This window comes from Camellia sinensis, chromosome 4, assembly GCF_055761805.1.
Source record: "Camellia sinensis isolate YWXY chromosome 4, ASM5576180v1, whole genome shotgun sequence".
In the NCBI taxonomy this organism is placed as follows: domain Eukaryota; kingdom Viridiplantae; phylum Streptophyta; class Magnoliopsida; order Ericales; family Theaceae; genus Camellia; species Camellia sinensis.
Window position 1 is genome coordinate 46,562,163 of NC_138964.1, and position 22,145 is coordinate 46,584,307.

A 22,145-nucleotide genomic window follows, 5' to 3' on the forward strand; every position below is an offset into this window, starting at 1 on the left:
AACAACCTAAAATATTCAAAAAAAAAAAAAAAACAAAAAAAATTATTATATAAAAGTCAAATTTTCTCTCTATTTACATGTACATCATTTTATAAAAATTCATAAAAATTTTAAAACTCAACTAAAATAGTTGTGAAATGTAAATTTTTTTGAAAAACAAAAAAAAAAAAACGTTGGGTAAAAAACTCGTGAATTGCACAGTTCATCTACCGGTCTGCCCTCGTTCTTGCCTTGTGTTACGCACGCCCCTCTGCATCTGTCGCCATTCCACTCCACTCCACTCCACTCCTAAACCCTCACATTCTCTCTCTCTCTCTCTCTGTATCGCCATGGAATTCAAGTTTCGAGCCAAAGATGGGCAAGCTTCGACGACGCATGTCCCTCCTTCTTCAACCATCGGTTACTTCACCCAACAAGCACTCCGAGGTCCGTACACAATTCCTCTATACTTAACTTCTCTGACAAAATCAGAGGAGAAAATTCATCTCTTTCGTCTACAAATACTCATGAATTCATACATTTATCGATTTTTGTTTATGGAACAAAAAGGTCGAAGGCTTTTTTTTTTTTTTTTTTCCTATTTTGTTTTCTTGCATTTTCTCTGCCATCAAACAGAATGTGATTCTTGAAATTCAGTTTGATTTCTTCGATTTATTGTTTCTTTTGGTGTTTTTTCACTGGTAATTGTGCTTTCAGCGGGCTACTCGTTCCCTGATTTCGGACATTCCTCCGACTTCATTCGAAACCCTAGCAATGTGCGCGAAGCGATTCAGCGAGAGCTCGAGAAAGAACGAATCAGGGAAGAGATCATTGCGACCGAGATTGTTCGGAAGCGTATGCTGGAAGCGGAATTGAGGAGGGAGATGGCATTGGCGAGAGAAATGGCGTTACGCAGAGGAGAGGGTTTCTCGACTTTCTCGGCTCAGTCGGCAATGCGGTTTGAGCCGAGACTGTCGCTTTTGCATCAATCTGAGGGTAGATTTCTCGAGGAGAGACTCGCATTGTCGCTTGAGGAAAGGCTGGGCTACCAGGCTCACCACAGCGTTGGGGGTTTCGAGATGATGCGTTTTACGCGCAATGCAGAGCCTAAGATTTCTGAGATCATGCCTCCTTCAGAGGTTAGCACAGAGAGTCGTTTTCGTGGTCGGTATTTAATATTTTCGTTAATAAATTCTGTGTGTGTGATTGTTATATTAGTTTTTTGTTTTCTTTGATGAAATTTCTATATATGGGGTCCTAAGAACTTCTCCCTTGGTGACTGCAACCTCATTGATTTCTAAAGCGGAAATTTTCTTACTGGTGTTCTTGTTTTCATTTCTAGAGCTGTTCTGTTCATGAGTTTAGATGGTTTTGGGGTATAATTTCTATGTCAAGGTCATGAAGTATGAATTTTCTTTCTTAAAGCATTTCTGATAGGGGTTGAGTTATATCTGAGGTCTGTGACTTGGGGAAGAGTATGTATTTTTGCATTGTCTCACTACATCTGTAATTACCTTTAATTGTTTTCTTTTTCCTTCTGTGTTTCTGTTAAATCTCTGTATTATGGTTGACAAAAAGAAGGGTAAAAAAACCTGTGGTCTATGTGCTCTAATATAATTTTTTAGTACAATTTCACGTACTAGATCATTTAATTGCTATATAGACATGCATGTGGCTTCCTTGAATTGGACCAAGTTTCTATGAATAACGGTGCAGATACTTGGTGAAGAAGCTCTTTTGTTTTTTGTTTGCCAGATTAGGTTGGATGAAATTATTAGTACGGCGAGATTGAGTGAGGGGATTATCAGTATGTTGGTATTAGATCACTGATATAAGATAAATTGTGTTTGTTTATGCATTAGTGTCGTGGTATTAATGGTTGGGATAAGATCCTTGAAATTGTGTCAAAATCCTCATTACATAAAATGTGATTTTATTTTTTTGTAAAATGTAGGGGTTCACCTCCGCTCCCATGGGATTGGATTAGCAAACCCAAGTCCCCCATGAGACTGATAATTCCATGAGATTGATAATTCCATGATAGTTTTTCAAAACAAACATCATGTCTGTGGGCCCCACCACACTATTAATATAATCCCACCATCTCCGAAAACAAACAGAGCCTTTGTACTTGTTTTTTTGTTTTTTCAATTTCACTTGATGAATAAGTTATTTGCAGGTATTACCACAAATAGGCTTAGGGATTAGAGTTCTACAAAGAGAAAATGCAGAAGTATCGTGGGGAAGCTTCAGAGTTACGTATCGAACAGAAGCTTATCATCATTCAGGTTGATAGGGAATCCAGAGGTAGTTTAGTGGAGATCATTGAGAGAAATCGACTCAGAAGTTATTCTATCAAGATAGATTTGGGGGGAGTTTTTTGGGCAATGCAGGGTTTGCGACAAGTTTGGAGATAGTGCAAGGATCTACCATTTTTCAGCAAGTATAGCAGCAGTTCAGCAGTATTCTGTCTTCAGAAATATAGCAACAAGGGTGGTGTCTTTGTCGAGTTGTCTAAATGGGTGGCCGGGGTACGAAGAAGTAACATTATTCTTCCGGCAGGAGTTGATGGTCAAGGGTGGCTGGCTGTGGCCAACATGTTTGAAAGAATTATTCATGGTGATTCTAGGGTTAAGGCCGATGGGGAAAGGAAGTATCCAAGTGACCATGATTCATCAAGGACTCGCACAGGCATCACAAGAGTGAACAGGTCTGTTCAGTAGAAAACAGGGACAAAGCTTCGTATGCAGCTGTGCTCAGCTCTAAAATAGATCCCTTGGGAGGCAGTAGTTCTGTTATGGAGATGCGAAAGGTGGTCGTCTGACCAGAACTGATTTCTTCGATGAATGGGCACAGATTGAGGAGCTATGTCGATTTTTTAAATCTAATAATTCTCTGAGGCCTTTTCAATTAAACAGAGCTCTGTTTGTTGCGAAAAGCATTGAGGAGGCGGATTACTATGGTGGCCAAGGACTGTGTTTCTTTCGTAGGAGCATTGCGGTGAGTTTGGAGAGCTGGTCAGATGAAAAGCACAGTAGGGCTAATGTCATTGCTTCAAATGGAGGATGGGTCTCTGCTTGTGATTTACCTTTTAGTTTCTGGACTAACACGGTTTTTGAATGGGTTAGGACGAAGTGTGGAGGTCTGTTAGAGGTGGATAGTAGAACCAGGTCTTTAGGAAATCTCTTTGAGGCAAGATTGAAAGTCAAAGGTCTTGGTAATGGGTTCTTACTGGTGACTATTGACGTTCAACTGGAAGGAGTTTATGCCATTGCACGATTAAAGGCATTAACAAAGCCCAGTGGAAGACGGGAGGTTCACCGGCAATGGAGTTTTCAACCAGTTTCAGACGATTCCAGTATCGGAGGAAGGGGAGGTGAGGGGTCTCAAGTGACAGCTAAGACACGCGGCAGAATGGAGGTGAGAAGTCAGGCTGGTGGATTGTGTGAGGTGGATGACGGCAATGGAAGAAGCGTAAGAGACGAAAGGGGCAATTAGTTACAGTGTTTGATTAACTTTGGGCCTGGCCAAACAGTGGGCTCGGCCCATGATTTGGTTATTTCCAATAAACAACTTTATTTTGGAGTACAGGATCAGGGTGGCTCAATTGATTTTCAAAGTTTTAAGGAATGTGGCCCAGATACTAATGAGGGCCCCAATATGTTTTCTTGTTTTAAGGAAAGGGGCTCAGGTATTGTGGAAGGAATTAGGGCTTTTGATTCCAACCCGAAGGTGGTTTCGGGTTTGGGTTTAGGTTGGAATGTTAGCCCAATTATTTTGGCCTCACGGGTTAAAGCTTCCGAGTCAGCCAGTGTCGATGGGTCTCAAGGACTTTCAGCAACTAAGGATAGATGTAGACCCTCCTTTTTTGAAGCATCCAAACCAGTCGATCATTCGTGAACCTTAGCATAGACGAAGCACAACTAGGGCTGAACGATATTGTGGATAGATCATGTAGGGATCTCCAAAGATTAAAGGCTGTGGCTGAGGGCTTGCTGGAGATTAATTTCGCTTCGGAAAAAATGGTTCAGGACTTGGAAGGGGGTCGTTTTGACACACAGGAGGTATTGCAAGCTCTGGAAGAGTATGAGTCATCTGAGAGTTCAGATTCACAAACTAAAGGGGGCAGTATGGAGGATGAGCAAGCTAATCAGGATTGGGCTCTCAATAATCTTTTCAATGCTGATTGTACTACTGATGGTGAGGATATCGAGCAGGTTTCTGACTCTCTGAATCAGGTCAATCCTTCATTTACCCAAGTTTTAACATTTTCATCTTCACTCAAGGGGGTACAAACCATTCCAGTTTCTTCTATTTCTATTTCTGGGGAAGGGGCTAGGGTTGGGGATTCTTCGGTTCATTCTTCTAGGTTGATTTGACCTGTTATTTAGATCTCATCAGGGAATATTAATGAACAAGGGGTTATCACCGATATCTCAAGGGCCATTGTGAATGAGTATACTATTGTGTCTGAGTCTTTACAAGCTAATAGTACTCAAGGTCATGTGTATGACAATTAGGGAGGGATCTCAGGTAATCATGTTGACAAGGGGGGCCAGGTTTTTCGTAACGGGGTTGAAGAAACGGAGAGTTGGTTGAAGGAATTAAGTATGAGATTTGCCCAATTGAGGAGGAGGTGGTGCCTTCTTTTATGCAGTTACTTCAAGTTATGGGCTTGTCATTAGTTAAAATCAAGGGGACTTTTGGATCATTTAGTAAGAATGTTAGGTTTACAAGGGAGAAAGCTAGTAGAAAGGTAGGAGAGAGCACCAAAAAAGGGGTAAGGGAACTCAGGAATTTAGCAAGTTCGGTTAATTATGAGAGGCGCCGGGAGGTAACTACGGGTGTACATGTTTCCCAACAAATATTATTAGCTGGAATGTGAGGGGGTTAGGTTCTCGGAGAAAGAGGGGTGTTATTAAGGATTTTCTAAGGAGTAATCAATCAGACATAGTTGTTTTTTAGGAATCTAAAGTAGAAATGTGTGATAGGAGGTTCATGAAGAGTCTTTGGGGTGTTAGGCATAGGAGTTGGGCTTGTTTGCCTTCAGTGGGTAGATCGGGGGGCATTTTTGTGGTATGGGATGAGAGAGTTGTTTCTCAATGTGAAACTATAATGGGGGAGTGTTCACTATCAGTTAGATTTGGAAATCTTGATAATACAGAGTGGTGGTTGACAGGGGTGTATGGTCCTAATAGATCATCCAAGAGAAAGGATTTGTGGGATGAGCTATATAGGTTATCTGGGTTGTGTTTCCCTAATTGGTGTTTAGGGGGAGATTTTAATGTGGTTAGGAAAAGCTTAGAAAAACTCCATGGAATTCGAACCACTAGGGGCATGAGGGACCTTGATTTGTTTATCAAAGATTGTGAGTTGATGGATCCTCCTTTGTGCAATACTAGATTTACATGGTCTAATTTGCAAGAGAATTTGGGTGTGTTGTAAATTGGATAGATTTTTGTTCTCCTTGGGGTGGGAAGGTATTTTCCCCAATTTAAGGCAGGAATCATTACTGAGATTAACGTCAGATCATTGTCCTATTATGATTGAAAGTTGTCCAGCAAAGTGGGGCCCAATGCCTTTTAGATTTGAAAACATGTGGTTGGAGCATCCGTCTTTTAAAAGAAAGTTTGAGGAATGGTGGGCCAACGCTAGTTGTTATGGATGGGAGGGTTTTAAGTTTATGAAAAAGTTGAAGATGGTCAAGGAGAATGTGAAGTGTTGGAATAGGGAGGTTTTTGGGAATTTGGAGTTTTCAAAGAAGGAGGTGTCGAGCAGAATCGAAGTGTTAGATGTATTGGAGGTGCAAGGGAGTTTGGCTGAATCCTTTAGGAGAGAGCGATCTCAGTTGAGATTGAAATTGGAAGAGTTGGTTTTTAGGGAGCAAATTTTTTGGTCTCAAAAAGCAAAGGTTAAATGGTTGAAGGAAGGGGATGTGAATTCAAAAAAATTTCATAGGGTGGCAGTTGGAAGAAGAAAGAAGAAGTTCATCAAGAGATTAGAAGTAAGCCCAGGGTAGTGGTGGAATGGGAGAATCAGATTGTCAATGGAATTGATGAATTTTATTCCAAGCTTTACTCGAAGGAGGAGATGACAGACCAGGGATTGAAGGTCTTGAATGGGGACCTATTGATCAAATAGTTACAGCATGGCTTGAAAGACCATTTGATGAAACGGAAATTCGGGAGGCAGTTTTTGATTGTGAGAGAGACAAAGCTCTAGGTCTAGACGGTTTTACCATGGCTGTCTTTCAGGACTGCTGGGAGGTTTTCGGAATTTCATGAATCGGGGGTTGTTAATTTGAGCTCAAATGCCACATTCATTTGTTTTAATTCCCAAGAAAGCGAATGCGGTAAGAATTGGAGATTTCAGGCCTATTAGTTTGGTCACATCACTTTATAAGATTTTAGGGAATGTTTTATCAAAGAGATTAAGAATTTCATTGGGGGAGACTGTGTCGATGGCGCAGGGGGCTTTTGTGAAAGGAAGACAAATCTTAGATGTAGTTCTAGTGCCGAATGAAGTAGTGGAGGAATATAAAAGTTTAGGAAAGGAAGGAATTCTTTTTAAGGTGGATTTTAAGAAGGCATATGATCACGTGGATTGGCAATTTTTGGATTTTGTAGTGGACAAGAAAGGGTATGGTGGGCGGTGGAGATCTTGGATTAGAGAATGTTTGTCGACGTGCAATATGTCTGTTTTAGTTAATGGTAAACTAGGGGAATGTTTCAAGGCTTCGTGAGGATTACGACAAGGGGATCCACTATCTCCTTTCCTTTTTATTTTGGTAGCAGATGTACTGGGCAGGATGGTTGATAGAGTTAGAGAAGTAGGTCTTTTTGCGGGATTGGTGGTTTTTTTTGGGGGGGGGGGGGAGATAGAGATAGTGTCACACATTTACAGTATGCGGATGATACTATATTTTTCTCAATAGGGAATGAAAGTTAGATACTTAATCTTTATTCGATTTTGAGACTTTTCGGGGTAATCTCGGGGCTTAAGGTTAATTTGGAGAAAAGTAGTGTAGTGGGCATTAATATGCAGCAAGACTTGCTTCGGCATAGGGCGGTTCTTTTAGGATGTGGTATAGAGGCATTTCCGTTTAAGTATTTAGGTCTTCCATTGGGAGGTAATCCTAGAAGTGAAGTTTTTTGGAATCCAGTTGTAGAGAAGATTGGTACGAGGTTGGAAGGGTAGAGTAAGGCTTTATTGTCACGCGGGGGCAGATACACTTTGGTTAAGTTGGTTTTGAGTGGTATACCTATTTATTTTTTATCTTTGTTCAAGATACCGGTTAAGGTGGCAAAGGCATTAGAAAAGTTGATGAGAGATTTTCTTTGAGAGGGCAAGGATGAGGGGAAAAGGGATCATCTGGTGAGTTGGGATTTAGTTTTGTTGCCTAAGGAAAAAGGGGGTTTGGCTATTGGTAACATTTTGGCTAGAAACATGGCCCTTCTTGGTAAATGGTTATGGAGATTTCTAGTTGAGAGTGATTCACTCTGGGCATTTGGTTATTAGAAGTAAGTATGGGACTCAAGACAATGGTAGGGACTCACGGGTGGTTCTGAGGAATAACTGTCGTGCTTCTTGGAAATCAATTTCGCATATCTACACTTGTTGGACTCATCACCTTTTTGTAAGGGTGGGCAATGGGGCACGTGTTCGTTTTTGGGAGGATGTTTGCATGGGCCAATCTTCCTTTGCTCTGATTTTCCACATCTCCATAGAGTGACTCAATCTCATAACTCGTCTATTGCTTCCATAGCTTGTTCACTTTTGGCTCCAATTTCTTGGAATTTTGATTTTTCTAAAAATCTTAATGATAGAGAGGCTGCATAGTTGGCATCTTTGTTGTCCAGAATTGATAATTTCTCTTTAGTTCTTTTTTTGGAGGACAAGAGGGTTTGGGCTCTTCATTCATCTGGAATATTTTCTTGTGAGTCCTTTTTTGATAAACTCATCGATAGTCCTCATGTTTTTCAATTTCCTTTTTGCAAAAGAATTTGGAAGGCTTGTGCTCCTCTTAAGGTGAAGGTGTTTATGTGGGCTTTCGTTCATAGAGGCATTTTGACAAATGATACTTTGCAGAAACGGAGACCTAATCGATTTCTAAATCCTCAGTGGTGCGTTATGTGTTGTAAGAATAGGAAATCTGTGGATCATTTATTTTTGCATTGCCCAATTGCTTTGACTCTATGGCGCAAATTGGTTTTGTTGGGGGATGTTATGTGGGTAGCCCTGCAAAGGAGTGCGCATATGTTTCAAGTTGACTTTTGCGCTTTCAGAGGATCAAAGAGAGCAAATTGTTATGGTTTAGTGCGGTCTTTGCAATTTTTTGGGTTCTATGGCTCGAAAGAAATGCGAGGGTGTTTGAAGATAAGTCCCGAGAGATAGATTGTTTATGGGATAGTGTGTGCCATTTAACTTCTTTTTGGGTTTCAGGGAATCCTCTTTTTAAGGGGGTCCCACGTTTTTTGTTAGCTAAAGATTGGTTGGCAATGTGTGATATGTAAATGTTTGCTTTAAGACTTTTTTGCTAGGCTTTAGTTTTGTGGTTTTCCCTTTTCCTTTGTAAGAGGATGCCTTATCCTCACTTTCTTTTGTTTGATTTGTCAATAAAGTGCTTTGTTGTTGAACCAAAAAAAACAAAAAGAATAAGTTATTTGCAAGTGTTCCATCCATTCACTTTTTGGGTTGGTGTTTCATTCACTTTCTGTGATGAGGAATATGTTCGAATTAATGTTGAATGGGTAGGGCTCTCTTCTTTAGCACATTGCATCTCCAATGGAGATGTTAGAGAGAAGTTAGCCTCATAATTTTGTTAGTTTGCGGATGTTTTGCACTCTTGTGAGCTCCAATGCACATGGTTGGTGAGCTTGTTAAGTATGTTGGATATTAAAATATATGTTACCTGTAGCTAGCAAGCTAGTGAACAAAAGTTGGCCCCTTACCCTTTCACTTTCAATTAAATTACCATCTTCTTCATGTTTGCTTGTGGAGCTTAGTGTGTTGTTTTAGTTAGCCCCATTAGAGCATTCATGTGCATGTTAAGTGGCTAGCACTTTAGTAAAGTAAAGTGGACTCTACTTTTGTGAATTTTTGTCCATGTGATCTTAGCATACCATTTTTTAATATCTCCATTGGAGATGCTCTTAAAGTGTCTTGAGAGCATCTCTGTTGGAGATTTTAAAAATGCGTGCGCTAAGATATCCACCAGTGTGATTTTAGTTAGCCCCATTAGAGCAGTCATGTGCATGTTTAGTGGCTAGCACTTTAGTAAGGTAAAGTGGGCTCCACTTGAGTGAATTTTGGCCATGTGAACATCTTAACATACCATTTTTTAATTTCTCCATTGGAGGCATCTTGAGATCTTTAAGAGCATCTCCATTGGAGATTTTAACAATGTGTGCGCTAAGATATCCACATCGTAAAAATACACTCCTTACTTGACAAACTTGCTACTTTCCATTAATATTTTACATGAAATCTCCAAGGTGACTGGCTGGAACCATCCACTAAAATTGGCCCCATAAGCAAATAAAAAGAAAATGGTGGTTTAATTGAAGGCAAGAGGGATGTGGGGGCCACTTTCACTTGCTGAAGTATTAGCCACTGCTAGCATAATGCTTAACCTCTGACATAACATGTGAAAAACTAATCTGTTGGAGATGCTAACAGTAAGAAGGATCCACTAATTGACAAACTTTTGATCCACCTCCTTAACGCACCCAATGCAAATGCAGATTCTTGGTCATTGGACATGTCTGAAATTCTTAATATATCTCTCATACCCTATGGTGCAACATAGCTCAGATTCTTGGTTATTGTTTAGGTTCTAGAGAAACCCTTCAAATATCTGTCATTCCCCTTGGGTGGAACATTTTTTTGAGGTGTTATGATATCTTATAGTGGGGACACGGTGAATTGAAAGTAGAGAAGACATTCGCCTCATGGACGGGGATGAGGAACTTCAGATCCAATGATCTTTTGTTTTCTGCCCTTGATTAAGTTGCCTATTAAAGTGGCTGATGGAATGGAAAGTTGCCCGGAGGATTTTCTAAAGGGGTTTTGGAGACGGCTTTAATAGAGGACACTGCTCTGTTTCTCCTAGGTAAGCTAGTGAAAAAGGATTCACATAGATGACGACAAGTAAATTTTTTTTTTTTTTTGATCAACAACAAAGGACTTTATTGATAAAAAAAAGGAAACGAGATGAGGCATCCTCTTACAAAAGGACAATGAGAATACAAAAAACTAAACTCTAACAAGATAATCTCAAGAAAAAGCTTACATATTGCACACCGCTAACCAATCTCTAGCTAACGAAAAAAGTGGGACCCCCTTAAAAAGAGAAATCCCTGAAACCCAAAGAGAAGTTAAGTGGCAAACATTATCCCACAAACAATCCACCTCACCGGAACTTATCTTCAAACAACCTTGCATTTCTTTCCATTCATAAAACCCAAAAAGTTGCAAAGAGGGCACAAGACCATAGCATTTAGGCTCTCTTCGATCCTCCGAATGCGTGAAAGTTAGAGGACAAGTAGTTTCAATTAAGAGTTTTGTGGAGTCCACGAGGTTCTGCAATGAACTTAATGGAAGCTTGGTATTAGGAAATATGTTTTTACAGAATAGCTGTTGTTCCAAATTGCTCTGGTAATTTCTTGAGAATGTATCTAGTCTTTGGCACAATGTCTTTTTCTAGGAAGCACTGACACGTTTGCCAAGCCCACATATCAGTGTTCGGCATCGATACGTGTCGGACACATAGTGGACACGTGTCTGACACTCAGTCTACCGTGTTTCGTTTTTTTTCTCCTCATCTCAAACACGTCTTGGACACGTTCGAGATCCTAGCCACACATAGAGAGAGAGAGAGAGAGAGAGAGAGAGAGAGAGAGAGAGAGAGAGAAGAAGAAGAAGAAGAAGAAGAAGAAGAAATACCCGAAGATCTATTCAGGTGACATGTTTGAGACCTATCGAGCACTATTCGAAGTCGCAGCTACTATCCATCTGCAATTGGGAGGAACAAATTTTTGAAGATCTGTTTGAAGGAAGATGAACAAGTTTGAGACCCATTGCATTATTCGAAGAAAGATCTATTCGAAGGAAGACATGTTTGAGAGCTATCGCACTATTTGAAGATCAGTTCGAGTGAAGACGAACAAGCTTTCCATTTGCGATCAAGAGAAGCTTCCTGCTGCTGCAACAAATTTTTGTTCTCTCTCTCCTTTTTAGTCGTTTTGTATTCCTAGAAAATAAAAAAGTATACAACTTTTCACCTACTAGATTAATAAAAGGTTCCACCTATACGTCAAATGATCAAATGGTCAAACAGCTGGCTTCCACCTACCAATCAAATGGTTAAAATAACTATTTGAATGTGTATTTTTGCTGAATCTGTGATACGATTCATTTTTGGGTATTTTGATTTGCATTTGTGTGTTGCAACTGCATGTTTAAATTTTTAATTAGTGTTAAATTATTATTTTTTTATAAAATTAAATAAAATATTTATATATAGGAGGTATATTATATAAATAAATAAATATATTTTTAACGTGTCCTTAGCATGTCATGTTCGACATGTTTTGAAAATTATTGCGTCAGCGTGTCGGTGTAGTGTCACGTGTCTTTGTCCGTGCAACATAGGTATTTTTTAATAGGTATTAAGCTCAAAGTTTGTTATCCATTGGTTGCCTCTTGCCTATTATCTCCAATCTCATACGAAATTTGTGATTAGGCCAGATTTTTTCACTGAGTTTTTAACTCATTCCTTATTTTTCTAACTTCCTGGATTTCTTTTTTTGTTATTTTTTATTTGTAATTTGTTTTTCAAGCTCATACTGATAACAAACGTAATATTTTATGTATTGAAATAATTAAAGGAACTAAATACAATATACATACTAAACTAATCAAAACCCTAATCCCCTAATTACAAGAGAAAGACTAAACTACCCTTGAGAAAGATAGAGAATAACAGAAATATAAAGCAAGTATAAAATACATATTCACAACCCCCCCTCAAACTGAGGATGCGAGTGCAGAAAGCATTGAAAGTTTGTCAAGAAGAAAACGAAAACGAGTAATCGAGTCTTCGTAAAAAAAATCAGCCAACTAAAGGGAGGAGGGAACCAAAGGGAGAGTAATAGTGCCAGCCTGAAGATGTTGTCGAACAAAGTGACAATCTGTCTCGATATGCTTAGTTCGCTCATGGAAAACAGAATTATGGGTAATCTGTATAGCACTCTGATTATCACAACACAACGGAGTCAAGGAAGAGATAGAAACACCTATATTGGAAAGAAGCCAATGAAGCCAAACTATCTCAAAAGTAGCATGAGCCATGGCACGGTATTCAACCTTAGCAGTGGAGCGAGGAACAACTGATTATTTCTTACTTTTCCAAGAGATAAGAGAATCACCTAGAAAGACACAAAGGCTAGAAGTAGATTTGCAATTAGAGATGTCACCATTAGCATCAGCATGGGCACGAAGAGCCAAGTTTGAAGAGGAAGACAACAAGAGACACTGCAACAAGGTACCACAAAGGTAGTGAAGAGTATGGAGCAAGGCAGCCCAATGTGTGGACCGAGGAGCAGAAACAAACTGACTTAGTATGTGCACAACATAAGAAATGCCAGGACTAATAATAGTGAGATAAACAAGACATCCAAGCAACTCACAATACATAGTGGGATCCTCAAGAGAAACTCCATCAGATGCAAAAAATTTGGCATTCAACTCAATAGGAGTGTCGACCGTTTTGTCATCAGTGAGATTGGCACGAGAAAGGATATCACGGGCATACTTAGTTTGAGACAAAAGATACCCAGTAGGAGAAGTAGCAACCTCAATACCAAAAAAATACTGAAGAGACCCCAAATCCTTCATCTCAAACTGTTGAAACAACAGATGCTTAACCTCCTGAATAGTGCTACAATTAGAGCCAGTGATGATCATATCATCCGCATATAAGAGAAGGAGAACAAGGCTAGCAGAAGTACGACGAACAGATAGAACACAATCATGAAGACTGGGACGAAATCCAAGCTCAAGGGTAATGGAGTGAAAGCGCACTCATACCAAGCACGAGGAGACTGCTTGAGACCATAGAGAGCATAATGAAGACGACAAACTACATCGGGAGGGGGAAAAAGGCCCGGTGGAGCACGCATATGCACTTCTTTAGCAAGATGGCCATTAAGAAAAACATTCTTAACATCTAATTGAAACAAAGGCCATTAATGCGTAGCAGCAATAGAGATAAGAGCGCAAACAATAGTTATCTTAGCAACGGGAGCGAAAGTCTCATTGTAATCAATCCTATATTCTTGAGAAAATTCCTAAGCAACTAAACGAGCTTTGCACTATTCTAAAGAACCATCAGAAAGAGTTTTGACCTTGTAGACCCATTTACATCCCAAATATTCTTGTCAATAGGTAACGGAACGAAATCCATTGTTAACTTGTCATTCATGGCAATAATCCAATTCAGATCATGACAGGCTTCCTCATAGGACCTGGGCTCAAACGAAGTATGAAGACAAGAAAGAAAAGACTGATAAGAAGAGAAGAAACATGTATTACCAAAACCAAGTCTGTTTGGAGGATGTCGGTCTCGCTTGGGAAAGCGATGTGTAGGAGAAGCGAGATCCATAGAGCCAATGGGAGGGGCGGTAGAACTAGTAGCATGGGGGCTTGGAAGTGCTTTGCAACTCTTGTAAACAAGAAGAGGAGCAGGGGCAATAGGAGTTGGGGAGGGATCAAGAGGGCTAGTAGGAGACAAAGTAGAGACCTCAAGATCAGAAGCAAACTCATCAGGAAGAACATCAGAAGGAAATGGAACAATATGAACCAATTCATCGTTGGTAATGGGGACAGGTGGGGAAGGGATATTGTAGTAGGGTAGTTTTTCTAAAAAGTTGACATGTCTAGACACATGTAGCTTTTTGGTGACAGGATCATAACACCGATAACTTTTTTGATTAATGCCATAGTCTAAAAACACGCATAGGGCGCCACAGGAACTTAGCTTAGAGTGATCCTGTTTGGGAAGGAGAACAAAACATGCACAACAGAAAACACGAAGAAGGGAGTAATTGGGAATAGTACCAAGAAGACACTCATACAGAGATAAACTTGAGAAGAGAGTAGGCATCCGATTGAGAAGATATGCAGCAGTGAGCACAATTTCTCCCCAAAACACATAGGAAATAGAAGACAAAAGCAACAGAGAGCGACCTATATCAAGGAGATGGCGATGCTTGCGTTTAGCGCAACCATTTGCGCTGCAGTGTCAAAACACGAGGACTGATGAATAGTACTATTAGCAGCTAGAAACTCTGTAAACTTAGACAAATAATACTCAACCCCCCAAATCAAAACAAAGAATTTTAATGGTGGTAGAAAATTGAGTGTGAATCATGGAGTGGGAGATGGAATATGTTTTGCACAAATCAGATTTGCATGTCATCAAATATATCCATGTAAACCTACTGTAATCATCAACAAAAGACATAATATGTGGAACTCCCTTTTATACTGATAGGGGAAGGTCCCCAAACATCAGTGTGAACCAAGTGAAAAAGAGAAGAAGAAATAGAACTACTTTTATTAAAAGGAAGAGCTGACATTTGAGCCAATTTACAACCTCTACACTCAAAAATATCAAAACTAGGGAAATTGTGCCTAAATATCCAAAATTAACTAACAACTTCAAACGATCACTCAACAAATGACTTAACCTAGAATGCAAAATATAGAATAAAGAGGATTTATTGTTTAAACAAAAGGAAGATAAAGTCGTAGAAGACACATACAGAGGAACATGCAAGCTTTCCAAAACATATAGTTCGCCAACTCTACGTCCGATCTCAATTTGCCTCTTGGATACTCGATCCTGCACAACACAATGAGAAGAAGAGAAAAACATTAAAACCGGAATCAGATAATTGACTAATAGAGATTAGTTCGACAGAGAGATGAGGCACATAAAAGACATGAGAAATAGATAAATGGGGAGAGGAAATGAAACCAATAGATTGAACACTCATAGAAGAACCATTAGTTGTGGCAATATTGATAGGAGAAGACGGAGATATACAATTACTAAGAAGAGATGCAATAGGAGTCATATGGTGCGAACAATGATGCACATACATGGATATGGACACAGACATAGGACATGACACGACACGAATACGGTGAAGTGCAAATTTTTAAAAAACGGGAGACACGACATGCTGAGGACACATTCAATATATATAATTTTATTTTTTTATTATGTCTAAAAATTTTTAAAAAAAATTCATTGAAAGGTAATTAAAAAAATAGAAAAAAAAAATGGAAAGATGAAAAAAAAAGAGGGGCTCAGATATATATAAAAAAAAGTAAGATTTTTGTTATAAAACAACTATATATATTTTTGATCTCTAATCAGAGAAAGAAGAAAAAGAAATTAAAAAAAAAATTATTTTTAAACTCTCATAAGAGAATAATATATATATATATATATACAAAACATACACTGAAAACAGAGGGGGATAGATGAAATCAGAGAGAGATAAAGAGAGAAGACCTGCGAAAAAGCGAGAGAGAGAGAGAGAGCCTCAAGACACACAGATAGAGAGACAACCTGTGAACCAAGAAAGAAGAAGGAAAACGAAGCAAAGAAAAACAAAGGACATACCTCGATCTAGGCTTCAATTGGTTCATGTTCTCTCTTCCCCTTCTTCGATTCAATTTTCTCTTCTCTTTTTTTTTTCAGTTTTTGTTTTTTACAGTTTGGCTCCATTTAGAAGTTTCAGAAATTACATTTTGTACCCCGCAGGGTCCAAGCGTGTCCAAAACGTGTTTGGCTGCAAAAAATTCAAAAAAAAGGGGACACCTTAGGGAGTGTGTCGGACACATGTCCACCGTGTGTCCATGTCCGTGACCGACACATGCCCGACACTAATACATAGGCCTTAGGAAGGTGTTTGTGCTTCATAGGGTGCGAATAACCAGAATAAAAAATCCACGAAGTGGGTACACTACCTAAGGATGATGAATTAGGCAAACCTGATTGAGTGGTAGTCATAGCAAAGGCCTGAGATGAGAGATTCGGAACGAACTGCTCAAACATAGACTGCATAGGATCAGACACGAGAGTAGCATGGGTCGTTGGAGTGGCATGACGAGATGGTTGTTGATGAGATAAGGATGATGCATGAGGGGGGTGACGACCTTTGGGCTGCAAAAGCTTAGGACAAGCATGCTTTCAGTGACCCTTCTGATGGCAAAAACTGCACTCATCCACGTAAACCCTAGGCTGAGGTTTCCTAGTAACTTGAATCAAATGAGAGGCAGCAGGAGTCGGCAAGAGAGGTGAAGAAAAGACAGACTGAGAAGGGGAGGGAACATGTGAGACCTTAAACCGTGATTCTTCTGCAATAAGCTCTCGATCAGCTCCATCAACAGAAGGCAAAGGAGAATGATGCAAAATAGCCCCTCAAAGAGGCTCAAACTAATCCCGAAGAGCCATAAGAAACTAGACAAGCCGTTGTTTTTCTAAATGTCTCATATAGCTGTCAAGTGCTTGGAGCTCCGAAGGTTCCATGAGGGCCAACTGATCCCAATACGATGCCATCAGATTATAGAATTCTTGAACTGACTTATCTCTCTGTGTGGCAGTGCAAATAGACATCTCAAGCTCATATTGCTTGGCAAAATTAGATTCCAACACATAGTCTTCAAATAATCCCAAACTTTCTGCGTTGTGAAACCAAGTGAGAATCTGAGCATTCTCTTTATCTCATTTGGCAACTGTGCCCTCAGTTTCTTTAGTTTCATCAGGTCGGCTTGTAACACCACTAACATAGCCCCACATGCCCTTGCCTACTACAAATTTCTTCACAACATGTGACCAATATGAATAGTTGGACCCATCCAACTTAATGTTAATTGAATCGTGGAACTTATCATCAGACATATTTGCAAAATAGTTGAAGAAGAACAGTATTGACAACAGCAATCAACCCAAACAATATGCTATATCAATCAGCCCAAAGAAAAATATTTGCACTAATATTTAGCAAAACAAAGTACCCAACAATGCAAAACAACCAGATAATGAAACCAGAGAGAAGGCAGAAACAGAGGTTATGGCTCCAGAGAAAATCCAAAAGTAGAGAATCCAAAAGCAGGAGATACGACTGATACCCACAGCAACCTGACTGATCCAGATAAGTCAAAAGTGGCTGAAGAGGACTTGCGTAAGAGCTGCAAGTTGCGAAGGGCTGGAACCACTCGCCTAAAGGTTGCAATGGCTGGAGAAAAAAGCTGCGATGCCTAGAACAGATGTGCCAAAAGGATTCGCAGGTCGTATGTGAGAAGAGAACACCTGCGAAGGACGTATGAAAAAAGAGAAGACGACAAACGATAGAAGGCTACATGCTAAGTCTGCTTCTGTAACCTAGCTTTGATACCATGATAGCAAACCTTAGTAGTAGGAATCGTCGGAAGGGGAGACGATTCTCGTCTAGAATCGCGATTCAGCGATTCGTAGGAAGATTTGTGATAGAATCGCGTCTCCATTGAGATAGAATCGCGGATCTGACTGGATGGGAATGATGGTGACACAAAAGGTGAGAGAGAGAGAGAGAGAGAGAGACTAGGCTGCAAAGAAGCAGCACCTGCTAGGGGTTGGGAATTATAAACATGAGAGTTAGGTGGGAATTTTTATTGGGCTTGGGAATTTTTTTTAGACCCATGCAAACATTTGTTTGGGCTTGTGAGCTGTTTTATTTAGTGTTTGGGTTACCAGATGATTTGCATCATAAACATGAGAGTTGGGCTTCGGATTCTTCTCCTTCCCCTCTGCCCCTCTCTTCTTCTTTTTTTTTTTTTTTGTAAGAAAATAAATAAAACAAATAATTTTTAACAAAAATATTTTAAAATAAATAGATAAAAAAATAATATAAATATTTTAGAATAAATATTTTATAATAAATGAAACAAATCTAATAAAAGTATATAATTATAATTTTTTAACATATGATTTTTTATTGTACTCTCTTTAAAAAAATTTGTAACATATATTTTCATCATCATTAGAGAAAAAAAAATTATATAATCTTACAATATATTTTTCTATATTATATTATTTAATACATATACAAATGCTCCCTAACAACGATTCTTGGAATGTCTACGATTCCCCGATCCCGCTTTGTGCAACTAAGTAACAAATGTAATATTTTCTATATTGAAGTAAATAATCAAAGGAACTAAATACAATATATATATTAAACTAATCAAAACCCTAATACCCTAATTACAAGAGAAAGGCTAAACTATTCTTAAGAAAGATCGAGAATAACAGAAATATAAAGCAAATATAAAATTCATATTCACACGTACACTATTACAGTTGGTTAAACTTGTATTAAACTTGTATTAGTGAGACTACATATTAGGGAATAAAGCCAAGTATGGTTGAAATGTTCGTATCAGGAGGAACCTTGAGTTCTCTATCTTGAATGAGGTCTTAATCCACTGGAGTACTTGTTTTAGCCTCTTTTGCAAATTAGTGTTATGATTTTCAAGTTGTTAAGTTAATTGTCATTCTTGAAAAAAAAAAATTCATCATTTGTTTCCAGAACCATGGAGGAGTTGAACCTTTATCTGGACATTTTGTTTTCTGATGAACTTCGTGCATGGGAGTTGGTAGCAGCCTATGTTGCACATATACGGACACGTGACACGACACCGACATATTAATTTTCAAAAAATACCGCACATGACACGCTAAGGACACGATAAAAATATATTTATTTATTCATATAATATACCTCATATATATAAATATTTTATTTAATTTTATAAAAGAAAAAAAAATTAACACTAACTAAAAATTTTAACATTCAGTTGCAACACAAGTGCAAATTAAAACACCAAAAAATGAATCTTGTCACACATTCAGCAAAAATACACATTCAAATAGTTATTTTAACCATTTGACTGGTATGTGGAAGCCCAACTGTTTGACTATTTGATCATTTGACTTCTAGGTGGAACCTTTTGTTAGTCTGGTAGGTGGAAAGTTATATATTTTTTTATTTTCTCGGAATACAAAACGACTATAAAGGAGAGAATAAAAATTTGCTGTAGTAGTAGGAAGCTTCCTCTTGATCGTAGATGGAAAGCTTGTTCGTCTGCCGTCGAACAAATCTTCGAATAGTGCGATGGGTCTCAAACATGTCTTCCTTCGAACAGATCTTCCTTCAAATATTGCGATGGGTCTAATCTTGTTCGTCTTCCTTCGAATAAATCTTCAAAAATTTGTTCCTCTTCGTCGCAAATGGATAGCAACTGTGATTTCGAATAGTGCTCGATGGGTCTCAAACATGTCATTTGAACAGATCTTCGGGTATTTCTTCTTCTTCTTTTTCTTCTTCTTCTTCTTCTCTCTCTCTCAGCTAGGATCTCAAACGTGTCCAAGGCGTGTCTGAGATGAGGAGGAAAAAAAATAAAATAAAAATAAATTAGGGACATGATAGACCGAGTGTGGGACACGTGTCAGACACGTGTCAGTGTCCAATACGTGTTGGACATTGATACGTGGGCTTGGCAGATGTGTCGGTGCTTCCTAGGTAGCAGCCAACAACCATTAAGGCCTGGCTTGAATGCCAATTTATATAATACATTTTGTAGAAACAAACAAAAATCAAAAAGTTATCCTAATCCAAAAAATCTATCCTAGAGTATTGCATATCTAATTTGTTAAAATTTACAACACCAATACGTCCAAAAACTTTGCAACTTTGTACAAAAATCTACAAGCCTAGGCATAGGCTTACACAAAGGTTTCACAAAAATAAATACAAAGACAAAAAAGTCTTTGGAAACATAAATGAAAAACTACAATTATTTGCCATATTCTAACAAACTACCAATTATATACACTGTCGATCCTTCCCGTGGTTCAGAGAGATAGATTGATATAGATAAGATTTGATTGATCTTATTTGTCGTGTAGCATCGGCGAAAAGGATTTGTCTGACCACTTTCTGCTTAATAATGCAAGTTACTCCACGTGTTGTGGATAAGGTTAGAGTCGATCATGAGACAACTGCATGTGATAGTGGGGTCCACTATGCTTCCATCCTATTTATGAGATTGTGATATTTTTCATCAGTCTCTGGTGGAGGGGAATCAGGTTCCTGGCTGTATTGCTCATTCCAAAATTGTTCTACATCATCTGCTGTCATGGCTAGTTCTAACGGAAGATCCAAATTATTTCTCTTTTTGAGAAAGAGTCTCATTAATTTATGTAGGAGACCTCTGATATGTTATGGTAAAATGAGTTACCAATAGTATTCTACCATCTGTGACCATGAATGGCAACTTTGCTAAGCCATGGATATTAGAAGCTACCTGTGAAATAGTTATTAGACTGTCTATCTAATATTTTGTTCTCCTAGCCAAGGAAAAAGAAGATACACGTGTTGGGAATATTTAATTTTGCAGGTTATAAACCGTATAGCCTTAGTGTTCTCATAGATACAGGAGCTACAATCAGCTCATGTAAATGGAATGCCATACCAAAAAAAAAAATGGACATTAATGAAACATCCAGTTTTGGTTACTGAAATTGATGGAAACCATACTTCTATACAATTCAAGGCTAAAAAATGGAGAAAGAAGAATATGATAATCTTTGTTTTCGCATTTATTATGTTTTAAGACTAATAGCATATCGGTGTCTAGAAGCAAAGGCGAAAAAACACATAAAAAATCAAATTTCTAACTCACAATATGGTCAAAAATGTTGTGATAAAATTTTGAAAGAAAATTGAAAAATTGGTTGCAATACATTTCCCAAGCAAAAAAGATTTTTCAGAAAAACACAGAAAATATAAATGAAAATCTTGGAAAAAGAACAGAACTTTTTCAAAAAAGAAAAAGTATATTCGAAAAAAGAAACCAATAAATGTTTTAAAAAAGAAAACTTGTAAATGTTACATTTGTAGCGAAGAGGGTCACTTTTCACCTGAATGCCCAAAAAGGGGGGAAAAAAAGTGTAAGATGAAGAAGAAATCTTGGGCGAAATTTCTAGTGATGAAGAAAGTTAAGATGAAGAACTAATCTTCATGATGACTAATATAGATAGTCAAGAAATATCTCAAGAAGCAGATAGTATATCTCAAGAAGAATTACAAGCAATTCAACTTGGAGATGTAATCGGTGAAGAAAAAACTTTTACCGAAGAAGAATTAGCAAAATCTGAAGAAATACAAGAAGTTGTTGTGTCAGAAATTTACGAACTTTCAAAATTCAACTTCTTTTCAGCAAGAGTGTTTGCACAATACAGTGGCAACACTCAGGCAAAATGGTCAGAACACGGAAACATTGATATTCCTTTTTTTGATAAGAAAAAGGTTGCAAGGTGGAAAAAAGAAATATCCTGAGATTCAATATATTCATATTTGATTAATACAGGTAACCATAACAGCCTTATTCTGACAAGGGATAGATACTCCTATTTTGGCTGTAATTTTTGATAAAAGATTTTCCGACCCAATGAAAGCAATCATTGGAGGAATTCAATCTAATTTCGCTAATGGAGTAGTTTGGTTTAATGTTAGATCAAATTTCTTTATTTCCATAAATGATCATATTCTTGAGGACACAATCAAAATAAGAATTAAAACACAAGGATTAGGAGTGAAATCTAATTCCCATGATTTGGCTATTTGTTGGAAAACAATTCACGAATTGATCAAATTTCTTGAAACAAAAACAGGATCAAACAATAATAAAATCGTTGAAATAGACCATTTGACACGGAAATCCAACAGTGTCTAATGAATTGGAGCGATTTAGAAGTCCTTCGACAATAGTTAATCCATGACCTAGTGGGACAAGGATAATCGTCTAAAACAAAAAATCCTGCAAAAATACAAACGCAAGCATCAGGAAAAAAAATTTATATATTCAAAATATAGTTCCAAAAATTAAAAGATCAACTTCTGTATTTGAAAAAGATTTTCCTAACAAAGTATTTTCAAAATTAAGCATAGGTGAATCGAGTAATAATTTTAATCAAGAATCTATTGCCTCAACAAATGTTTAGATCCCTATTTTTCCACGCTATGTGTTGGGAACATTTAATTTTGCAG

General features: G+C 38.2%; 1 protein-coding gene across 1 annotated transcript in view; it reads left to right on the forward strand.

The window, feature by feature from the left end:
• Window positions 1-213: 213 nt before the first annotated feature.
• Window positions 214-22,145, forward strand: part of LOC114291024 (uncharacterized) — a 30,245-nt gene continuing 8,313 nt past the window's right edge. Inside the window, exons 1-2 of the mRNA XM_028235013.2 lie at window positions 214-426; window positions 697-1,118. Of these exons, the coding sequence (XP_028090814.2) occupies window positions 330-426; window positions 697-1,118 (519 nt within the window). The 5' untranslated portion in view covers window positions 214-329. The remainder of the gene's footprint in view (window positions 427-696; window positions 1,119-22,145) is intronic.